The 12,061-nt window shown below is 36.1% G+C and overlaps 1 protein-coding gene across 3 annotated transcripts in view; it reads right to left on the bottom strand.

Moving 5' to 3' along the window:
- The window catches only part of LOC136033743 (uncharacterized protein KIAA1143 homolog), a 62,513-nt gene that overhangs the window by 44,576 nt on the left and 5,876 nt on the right, over nucleotides 1–12,061 (bottom strand). For 2 of the 3 annotated variants that reach the window (XM_065714640.1, XM_065714641.1), the window contains exon 2: nucleotides 3,580–3,712. In XM_065714640.1, coding sequence (XP_065570712.1) covers nucleotides 3,580–3,712 — 133 coding nt within the window. Of the gene's footprint in view, nucleotides 1–3,579; nucleotides 3,713–12,061 lie in introns of those variants that run through there. The other variant, XM_065714639.1, reaches the window with a different exon arrangement.

Here is a 12,061-nt window from a genome sequence, read left to right as displayed (position 1 = left end):
AGCTGTTTCCAAGTTTCTTTGACAACAAATGGCCATCTCAAAATTTCTATCAGATACATTTTGGGAAATACAAGATGTGTACGTGTGTGTGATTGATGGGGTTGGATGTGTGTGGGGCGTTGAAGGGGGTATAGGTGCCCTCCAACCACTGTCACCTATCACAAAAGGCACTAGCCCTTTCAATCTCCAATCGAATGAGCTCCTTTCGAAGTTTCTAAGACAACAAATGGCCATCTCAAAATTTCTATCAGATCCATTTCGGGAAATGGGAGATGTATGTATTTCTGGGGGGGGTACCAGCCCAATGAGCCCCCTCCAAAGTTTATACAATCACCCTTTCTATATATACCTTATATGCCCCCAGAGCATAACTTACAATCCTTGCCCTGAGGGATCAGGGGGTGGGGTGTTATCCTCAAAGACATGATTTCCGGAGCTTTCAACTACATTGAACAAACGGCAATCTAAAAACTTGGTTTGGATGGGTGTTGGGAAATGGTGGGCGTGAGAGGGGGATCAGTTGCCCTCCAATCACTTTCAACTATCAATTCAACTATAAACTATCAATCCTCAAAGATATAATTTCTGGATCTTTCTAATAAGTTGAACAAAATGGATATCTCAAAATTTTGATTGAATGTGTCAGGGGAAATAGTGGGCGTGGGAGGGGGGTTAGTTTCCTTCCATTCGCTTTGGACTACTAAAAAGGACACTAGCCCTTTCAATTTCCAATCGAATGAGCCCTTTTCGAAGTTTCTACGACAACTCCTTTTATACAAAGTGCCCTGGTCTAAACAAATAATCCTTTGTGCCCACACCGCTCTTTACTTAGGCAGCGCTATTGCGCTGCCTATGGTTAAACCTAAGCCTATATAATCATTAACATATTGTGAACAAGTCAACACCAGTTGAAAATCCAATTTATTCTTGAAACATAACTGCAATCTCGGACAAAGGAGATTTTGTGGTTTCCACTAGGTCTGTCCAGGAACCGAACGTCGACAAGATCTTGTAATAACACGTAAAATGTATAAAACTCCGACGATTAGGTCCTCTATATTAAACTAGATGTGTCGTTGCTACATTCTGTAGGTCCTAATAAATATATACTGGTCCCAATCAATAGTTCTTTGATAGCAAGATTAACATAAAAAGTTATCTAGGTTGATAATGAGTTAGGAGTATAGTTTATTCCCTTTTTAGGAAGGAGGATGAGTAAAAATCCTATTCTTTTGAAAAGACGTTTCTTAGTTTAAATGCCTCTCAAGTGCAAAAGAGTAAAATTCCGCGCTACTGTCAGAAAGACAGGGAAAAGTAGATTTCGTCAAAATTTTTTGCAAGCACGAACGTTTTTTTCCCAAGAGATTTGATGTATTTTATCCTTTCCTAATTCTTCTACTATCCTTGCCTGGAAGGGCCAAAAAGCCATTTGCCATCTACAGCTTTGCCGACGAATAAGCTAGGAGCACTAAACGCTAATGTAAAATCAGAAGCAACAATTGCCAGTTATCATCAAAAGCATTCTGCTCAGATGCCCAAGCAATTACCTGATTATAAGTCGCTTCGGTTGAAGCCCCCTTCCTACTGGAAGAAATACCAAGGAGGTCAAACTAAATCCTGGCACGCCACGATGAAGAAAGACCTCAAGCCTTAGGGTGAATTCTGATTAAAAATGGAACAAATCATGGTGGGAAAGCATCTGCCCCAAAACAGTAAACTTAAGATTAATCGCAAATCCAATTGTAAATCCTGGATAAATAAAGGAAATTTGTGCCTAATAAATGAACGTGATAAACTCTTTAAGGGCGGATTTTTCCAAGAATCTCTGAAACTTCGAAACATTGTTGTTAGCGAAATCTGTAAAGCAAGAAAGGAGCGTTGGGCTCACATGATCAATAATTTACTGTATTCCAACCTTAAGAAATTCCACAAAGGTATCAAAGATCCCAGGGGAAAGGTCTCTTCAAAGTTTTTCTTACTGGATATTAATGGTGACCCAGTGAGTGCGGATATCATAAATGATTATTTTGCTTCAATTCGAAAATTCACCCACCACTCCAAAATATGCCAGCCAACAGTGCAGTGAGTGACATTCTTGTGATTGAAATACACCAGACCCAACATAAACTGGAAAATCTTGACACAAATAATTCAGTATGCACAGGTGATATCCCTACAAAATTTAGTGTGAAATGTGCCCAATATTTAAGTGTACCTCTCACTGCTATTTTTAACCAATGTTTTTTAGATGCTATTTTTCCAATATGTTTTAAACGAGCTATTATATCACCTATACCGAAAAATAAGACTCCAAATGTTCCTCTGACTTAAGACCAATATCGAAAACCTCTATTTTCTCAAAAAAATTTGAAAGTTTTATTTACTATTTCCTTTTTGACGACATTCAAGATAAAATCAACCCAAATCAGTTAGGCTTTAGGCCGAATCACAGCACCACGCATTGCTTAGTTTATACACTTGACACTGTTTTCAAAAATCTTGAGTAAAATAGTTCCTATGTTGAGGCTATTCTTACTGATATTAGCAAAGAGTTTGACAGCTTGGATCATCAGACAGTTATTGATAATGCAAGGGCTTTAAGTGCCAAAGATTTTGTTTTAAGTATGGTAGCTAGTTTTTGACTGGCCGTGAGCAATGTGTAGTCCTCTCAAACGGAGATTCATCAGGTTTTACATCACTTTCCTGTGGAGCACCTCAAGGGACAAAATTAGGTCCTTTAGCATTTTTAATTGTTTTTAATAATGCTTTACCAATGCTTTTAAATTTGCGGATGATTTGACATTACTCAACCTTTGTCAAACCTCTAATACTTTTGACTTTAAACTTGACTCACTCATTAAAAGCTGAAAGAATGATCTTGACAATGTCAAACTCAACCTAAGCATACCAAAAAGCAGTCTAATGCTCTTCTTAGCTTTGCATATATCCCCTCTCAATAATTACCTTTGCATACCAAATTTGACCAATGTTCCAAAATAGAAAGTATTCAAAAAGAGCCATAAATAATTATACTGGGGACGTCCTATACTACATACAATGAAGGTTTGGCCAGACTTGAACTTACTACATTGGAATCACGACGTCATATCCTTACCATGAACTTTGGTCACAAGTGCCTTAGTTCTGACTATCATCGACTTTTTCTTCCCTCCTTCACAGAAAATCCCCCAATCCTTCCTAATACAAAAATTAATACTCGTAGAGCTCCAAATACCCAATTTGACTTGTGTCCCCAAAAGTTGACTATGAGGTATAAAAACTCTTTTGTCCGCTATTTTGTTCCCCATTTGTTTAATTGATTTAAATTTTTGTTTTATGTTTCTCCCCTAACACCTATTTTACCATTGTAACTGTTCTGACGTTCTTATGCTAGATTTTGTGCTATTTTAGCCACTAAATCATATCCTATTCTATATACTACAAAAATTGCCTGAAAGTCCGTATTTATAGTCACTAGTCTTCATTATTAAATATAGTAATACTAATGTCATATTCCCTTTCCGTGTGGACCAATGATATGCAACCCAAAAATAACAATTTTACATGGATAATAATTACCTTCTTTTTCTTTTCTATCTTTTTCTAGCTTCTCAGCCTCTTCTTGAGTCAAATCACCAGATTTCAACACGACTATTGTTGGCTTATCATCCTCTTTTTCCTCAAAATCTTCATCTATTTCCAGCACTTCCCTCTACAGATGAACAATAAATATGAAAAAGAAGAAGAAATAAAAAGGATAAACTAACTAAGAGGAGCCACCTGCAACACTCTGTATCTCTTCATATTTTAACTGTCACATGAGAAGTTCAGAGGCCAATCTGACCAAGTTCGCGCAACAAAAAGTAGAGACAACTAGATAAGAAGGTTTATTGCTTTTTTTTGTCTTAATGTACTAAAGTAGAAATATTTGGTACACGGTTATGTGCTAAAGCGAATACTATGTTTTATGTGCAATTTATAATACTTATTCAAATTTGCTCATACAAATAACATTTAGTGTCAAAGGAAAAACTGTTTTCGGTATTATTTTTCTGGTATTAGCCCACTTTCCTAGGGAATTTTCTCATTATAGGCAGCGCCATTACTTATTTTTATCTTCCCCAGGTCACTTGTCATCCTCAAAGTCAAGATTTCCAGACCTTTCCACAACGATGAACGAAATGAAAAACTCAAAATTTTGATTGGATGAGTTTGGCGAAATGATGGTGCGTGGGAAGGGGGTTAGGTACCCTCCAATCACATCCCACTATTAAAAAGGGTACTAGCCCCTTCAATTTACAATCCAATGAGCCATTGTTGAAGTTTCTGCGACAAATTCATCTATACGAAGTGCCCTGGTCTAAAACCAGCAAATAAATAATACATTATTTTGATAGTTGAGGTAGAAGCAGCAACAGCAGTAGAAAATGTGGCAGACGTAGTAGTATTGATAGTAACATACACATAGTGCCTTTTGGTCAACTGATCTTCCCCTGTAAGCATTTTCTGAAAGTTCCAACTTAATACTCAAATCCATTCTTGAGAGACACTCTTTTGACAATGTACAACCACACATAGTGTCTTTTGATTTAGTTCAAATTTTCCTTCAATACTTTAAATGCAGTTCTGTGGTTGTAGTAGTAAAACCAGTAGTAATGGTGGTAGTTGCAGTAGTAGCAGTAAAGTACAAATATTACCTTTTTGTTCAACTGATCATCTCCCGTATGATCACCTGGAAGTTCCAAATTAATATACTCAACCATTCCTGAGTTACGCCCTTTCGACATCCCGTGTACATATAACGTGTTTCGATTTAGTTCATCACTTCTCTCAACCTTCTCTGAATGGCCTTTGTTTTTTTTTTGGAAAGTAAATGGGCTGTGAGGGTTGACGTCCTTAAAGGCATAATTACAGGATCTTTCAACAGTGCTGAAGAGAATAGACGTCTCAAAATTTTGATTGGATGTTTTTTTGGAAAATGATGGTCGTGGGAGGGGGGCTGGTCACCGTCAGTCACTTTTAACTCTTAAAAAGAGCACTATAACTTCCAATTTTCAACCAAAGGAGCCCTATCCAAAATTTATACGGCCATCCATTCCATTAAAATCTTAATGCCTTCGGAGCATAACTTACAACCCTTGCCCCCAGGTTCTCAGAGGCTATTCCAACCGCGAAGGCCTTTTATATGACCTTTAGACTATTTTGAATAAAATAGCTATCTCAAAATTTCTATCGGATGCATTTGGTGAAAAGAAGATACGAAGGGGGCGGGCTAGTTCCCTCACTGTCACTTTTACTCTTAAAAAAGACACTAAAACTTATGATTTTGAGATGAAATAGCCAAACTCGAAGTTTATATGAGCTCCCTTTCCATAAGAACCTTAGATGTTAACAATGGGGAACTAGAATAACTTATAGCCTTTGCCCTGAGGGCCATGAGGGGTTGTCATCCCCAAAGACAAAGTTACTGGACTTTCTAAATATGCTTAACGAAATGTCTATCCCAAAATTTTCAACGGGTGTATTTGGGGAAATGATAGGCAAGGTAGGGGGGGGGGGGTGGGACTGGTTTCCCTCCAATACCTTTTGACTATAAAAAGTGCTCTAGAACCTTTAATTTCAGATCCAATGAGCTCCCTCCGAGGTATACAACCAACCTTTGCGTAAAAACCTTATATGCCCCCGGGATATAACTTACAACCCTTGCCCTAAGCGCCTTGGGGGGGGGGCAGAAGGGTTTGTAATCTTCAGACATAATTACTAGACCTTTCAACTACGATGAACAAAATGACAATCTAAAATTTTATTGGATGTATTTAGGGAGATGATGGGCGTGGGGGGGAGGGCTGGATGCCCTCCAATCACTTTTGAGCATTAGAAAGTGATATAAAAATTACAATTTAAAATGGAATGAGCCCTTCAAAGTTTCAATGAAAAATCCTTTTACACGAAGCGAAGTGGCCTGGTCTAAAAAAATAAAACATTTCGCCCATGTCCATCTTTACTTTCCAGCCCTATTCCGCTGCCTATGATCTTGAACTATTTTTTCAGCAAATGACAATCTCAAAATTTCTATCAGATGCACTTCTGGAAAATATGACGTGTGGGAGGGGGGTAACTTCCCTCCAGCCACTTTGACTCTTAAAAAGAACACTAGAGATTCTGATTACGGATCCAATGAGCCCCGTCCGAAGTTTATACAACCATCCTTCCTAATATGCCTTTTATGCTCCTTATGTGTGCCCGTGCATAACTTGCAACCCTTTCCCTGAGGGCTGTTGGGGAGTTGTCATCATCAAAGACATAATTCCCGGATCCTTGAACTACATTGAACAAAATGGCTATTTCAAAATTTTTACTCTTACAGAAATCAACTAAGAAAAAATTTCCATATAACAGGTTTTTCAAAGAAAAGTAAAGCCCTCCATTAAACCAAAAATGATTAAAAATAGAAACAAATCATCTACCAAATGTAAAACTACCACAAATCAGCCTCGATAAATGAATGAAACCAAAAACGAATTGAAATTACAATAAATAACTGAGTAAAACTTAAAACGAGCAGAAAATAACATGAGCAGGGCTAAAAAAATCCCTATGCCTTCCCAAGACCAGAACATAATTAGCACTTTACTGAAAAAAATACAAAAGAATATGTATTGTCAGTTAGTATACATATGCTGATTATGCTCATGATCGATAGAATTGTGACTAAGCGATTACGTTATAGAATAGAATTTGATTTATTGGCTAAAATAGCACACAAGCTAGCATAAGCCCGTCCAAACAGTTACAATGACGAAACAGATGTTAAGGATAAACATAATTAAAAGTTTAAATCAATTATTAAAATGTGAAACAAAATAGGGAACAAAAAAGTTTTTGAACCTCATGGTCAACATTTGGGGACAAATGTCAAGTTGGGTATTTGGAGCTCTACGAGCAAAAAGTCTTGTATTAGGAAGGATTGGGGGGGGGTATTTTCTTTGAAGGGGGGAAGAAGACGTCGATGATAGTCAGAACTAAGCCACTTGTGACCAAAGTTCATGGTAAGGATGTGACGTCATGATTCCAATGTAGTAAGTTCAAGTCTAACCAAACCTTCACCATAAGCAGTATAGGACGTCCCAAGCATAATTGTATTGCTCTTTTTTGAATGCTTTCAATTTTAGAACATTTGGCTTAGGTCAACCCAGGGTGCCATACAGGACAAGCCTATTCAAGACAGGGTCTTATATAAGAACAATAAATTATTTTAAGGTTCTGGATTGATATGGATAGCCGTTTGAGAAGGGAGAAAGATTTAAGGAGAAAAGTACCAGATTTAAATAAGTGAGAAGTGTGGGACTTCCATTTAAGGTCATTATCCAACTGCACACCAAGCAGTTTAACCGTATCTGAATTTGGTATGCAAAGAAAATTTTTGATTGGGGGTATATTTTTTAAAAATAGGAAAAGTATTAAACTGCTTTTGGGTATACTTAGGTTGAGTTTAACATTTTCAAGCTCACTCTTTAAATTTTTAATGAGTAAGCAAAGTCTACGGTTTGACAAAGGTTAAGTAATGTCAAATCATCCGCAAATTTAAAAGCGGTGTTAAAATTTGGTGAAACATTGTTAAAAACAATTAAAACTCCTAAAGGACCAAATGTAGTCCCTTGAGGTGCCCCACAGGAAATCGAGGTAGAACCTCATGAATCTCTGTTAGGGAGGACTACACATTACTCACGAACAGACAAAAAACTAGCTACCATACATAAAACAAAGCTCTGGCACCTAAAGCCCTGGCATTATCAATAATTGTCAGGTGATCCAAGATGTCAAAGGCTTTGGTAATATCAGCAAAACAGCCTCAACATAGGAACTATTTAACTCAAGATATTGGAAAATAAAGTGTCAAGTACATAAATTAAGCAATTCGTGGTGCTATAACTCGGCCTTAAGCCAAACTGATTTGGGTTGATTTTATCTTAAATATCATCAAAGAGGAAATTGTAAATAAAACCTTCAAATTTTTTTAGAAAATAGAGGTTTTCGATATTGCTCTTAAGTCAGAGGGAACTTTTGGGGTCTTATTTTTCGGTATAGGTGATATAATAGCTCGTTTATTATATGTAAAATACCATCTACAAAACATTGGTTAAAAATTGCAATTAGAGGTACACTTAAATACTGGGCACATTTCACAATAAATTTGGTAGGGATATCACCTGGGTATACTGACTTATTTGTGTCAAGATTTTCAAGTTTAAGCTGGGTCAGAAGTATTTCAATCACACGAATTTCACTCACTGCACTGTTGGCCGGCATATTTTGGAGTGGCGGGTGAATTTTAAAAATTGAAGCAGAATAATCATTTATGATATCCGCACTCACTGGGTCACCATTACTATCCAGTAAGAAAAACTTTGAAGAGACCTTTCCAATGGGATCTTGGATACTTTTGTGGAATTTCTTAGGGTTGGAATACAGTACATTATTGAGCACGTGAGCACAATGCTCCTTTCTTGCTTTACAGATTTCACTAACAACAATGTTTCGAAGTTTTCGAGATTCTTGGAAAAATCCTTCCTTAAAGAGTTTATCATGTTCATTTATTAGGAAAAAATATATTTCATTTATCCATGGTTTACAATTGGATTTGCGATTAACTTTTTTTGCGATTAACTGGAAAAGTTCTGCTGAAAACTTGGAAGCCATTTCATCACCATGGGTAAGACATAAGATATTGGCCCAAGATTTGGAGCTAAGTTTTACTTTGAAAATGGCGATCATCTCGTCAGTAATGGGTCTATATGAGTAACTGATCACAAAGGGGTCCAAAAGATGCATAGATGGTCACTTGCCCCTAATTGAGGGGTTATTTTTGGGACACAGTAGTAATCTTCAATGTTGGTAAAAATCAAGTCTAGGGTTTTATCACTGCGTGTAGGCGACTTGACTACCTGATCAAGGCTAAGAGCGGAGCTAAGCCACTTTTGGTCTAGCTCATTAAAATCATACTTGCAAATATTTTCTTTGAGAATCTTGAAAATTGGGCCCTAGATTCGTATTTTCTTAATCATGTGTTTTGGGGACGTTTCATGGACGACATAATTTCAGTTTGGAATAATGGCGAAAGTGAACTTAAAGGTTTTCTAGAACATTTAAATACTTACGATAGAAACCTGCAATTCACTCTAGAGACCGAAAGAGATGGAAAAATACCTTTTTTAGATGTATTGATAATATGCAGTGTGACTTGATTTTACGGTTTACAGAAAACCTACGCATAATAATAGATACCTTCACTTCAAATCTAACCATCCTTCACAGGTTAAAAGAGGTGTGGTAATATCTCTTGTGGATAGAGTACTTAATATCTGTTCAGAGCCGTATGTTAAAAAAGAATTAAATTTTATTACAGACATACTTTTTGGCAACGGGTACCCAATATCTCTCATAAATACTGTTATTGCTCAAAGATTAAAGATGCATTCTTCTGAAGCCTTAAATCCCACACCAGTAAATGTTTCGAATAAACCCACAAGCACGATTTACCTACCTTATATTCCGAAAGTTACTTCAAAACTGAAAAAAGTTTGTTTAAAGAACAATTTACGTGTTTTATTCACAAGCAATTTAAGTATGATGAATCTTCTCAATTCTGGTAAGGATAAAACCCCAGTTACTCGTCTACGAGGGGTGTATCAAATACCATGTAGTTGTGGAAATTATTACATTGGTCGAACCCATCAAAATTTAGGAACAAGATTACAGCAACACAAAGAAAGTATTGAAAAAGCATTAAAATCTAAAAATAACTCCATATCTTTCGATTCAGCTTTAAGTAATCATATTTTTGAAAATCCAAACCATTATGTTCTATTTGACGAAACAATTACAATTAGCAATGACCTAGGAATCAAACAAACCGTCCGCGAGGCAATCGAAATCAAACAAAACTAAAAAAATAATACATCCGTAAATAGAGACTTGGGTCAATACACACTCAACCCTATGTACACAAAATTAATTATAGAAAATAATCTAATTCAAAATAAAACAAAAATAGGAACGAACAAAAACAAGCCCAATCCCAAAAGAACTGTCAGATTAGCTGCAGAGAAGGCAAATATCGCAATAAGAAATCATTCCAATTTTTAATAAATACAGTTAGTGAAATGAATGAACCTTTTTAGCTTGTAAAATGTTAGCTTTTATCACACAGCCTTGGCTGAACTTTTCGTTAAGAAGTAATGATGCCAAGGCTATTTTAAAAAAATGGATTTTTAACTGAGAACTTTTATTGTAGCCTAAGTGTTTTATTGTTTTTTATTTTCTTTGCTGAAGACGGCACTTAGATATAGGGCCGAAATATTCAAATAGGTTTTGTTGGTTCACTGTCTTGGGAAAAAAGTCCTCATTATTCTCTCTTTTGTCGTTGTAGAACAATATTATACCTCAAGCTATTATGGTGAAATTTCTTGGTGTGTATCTTTACTGTTTTCTTTCTTTTAAACCGCATTTAACTCACACCCATTCCTTAATCCTCCGCCAGTCTCCAATGTTGCACTGGGTTAACTCATTTTTTCCTCCTGATATTATGGTTTCTCTTTATTATGATTTAATTTATCTTTACCTTTCTTATTGCTGCTCTGTCTGGGGTAATACTAATAAATCTCTTCTCTGATCCCTTCAAAGACCCCAAAATAAGGCAGTGAAGGCTACTTTTCTTCTCCCTCGACTTTACCCTTCCTCTGATCTTTATAATGATACTGGAATAGCTCTGCTGGATCATATTATAGGTAGAAGTAATCTTTAATTAGCGCATTCTGCTTTTCTAGGTACTCTTCCACCACAAGTGCAGCAATTTTTTTCATGGACAGGCTTAGGTAGGTACTCTTCTTTTTTACGCAGTTCTTCTTGACAATTCTATTCTCAATATCTCAATCAATTCTATTATGGAACTCCATCCCTTTGGATGTACCTCTATTTCTTTCTACAAAGGCATTATTTTGTTGGGTATTTCCTGTTTAGTAATTTCCCTATTTCCTTTGTTTTTATTTTTCCTATTTCCTGTTTTCCTATTGTTTCTCCTTTTTTTGGAATTCTTTCCTAACTGATATCTCTCTCTCTCTCTTATTCTTTTTAAAATTGTTTTCAGGAACCTTCTTAACTTTTAAAGTCCTTGTTTACTTTTTTATTTATATTTATTTATTTATATTTTTTTATGTTCTAATGTCAACTTTTGTCTTTTGTGTTCCTAGTGTTCATTCTTCCTCATCCTCATTTCATATTTATTGTTTTAATGTAGGGTTCTTTCAGTGCTCTATCATTGTGTTGGCCCATAACAAGCAAAGCTTCTTCAGCAAAATAACTTTTTTATGTTTGTAATGGTGTTTTAGTAGTAATAAAATGATCGATTAATGATTGATTAGGCATCCTTCCAAAAGTTTGCATACCAGTGAAGTAAGACATACTGGTTGGTAATTTTCTGCCTTTGATTTTTCTCCTTTTTTATAAATGAAAACAACAGTTGCGACCAGGGTGGCAACTCCCCTTCATCAACAGAGCACTGGAAGATTTCTGGGAGTGGTTCAACAGGGTACTCATCATAATCCCTTAGCCAAATTGCTTTTATACCATCTGGGCCTTTTAATTTATCTGTTTTTAGTTGTTTTTTTTTTTAGCTGGTTTCTCAATTCTTCTTTTGTAAGTGTGAGGCCTGTTGCTCTTGTTGTTTGTCTTGAGCCCTGGTTTTCTTTTGCTGGTTTTAAAACAGAGCTAAAGAAGAAGTTGAAAGACTCTGCTTTTTCAGATGGGGAGATAGCTGTTTAACCATCTTTATTGATTAAAATTGGAATCTCTCTTCTTGATCAAAGTCTGGCATTTATGCACTTCCAAAATTTTTTAGGAGCTGACTTTGCTTTCAATGCAATCTTTTTTCAATGTTCTTTCTCTGCCTTTCTTGCTTCATTTCGAACTTTATTTCTTGCTTTGTTGTAATCCCTTCTGTTGCCTTCAGTTTGGAGCTTTCTCCATCTTCTGAACTTTCTGCTTTTTATGTTGATCAGGCACT

The sequence above is a fragment of the Artemia franciscana genome, chromosome 12 (genome assembly GCF_032884065.1).
Source record: "Artemia franciscana chromosome 12, ASM3288406v1, whole genome shotgun sequence".
In the NCBI taxonomy this organism is placed as follows: domain Eukaryota; kingdom Metazoa; phylum Arthropoda; class Branchiopoda; order Anostraca; family Artemiidae; genus Artemia; species Artemia franciscana.
The sequence above is the reverse complement of the archived record's forward strand: the minus strand, read 5'-3'. Positions and strand labels throughout refer to the sequence as shown.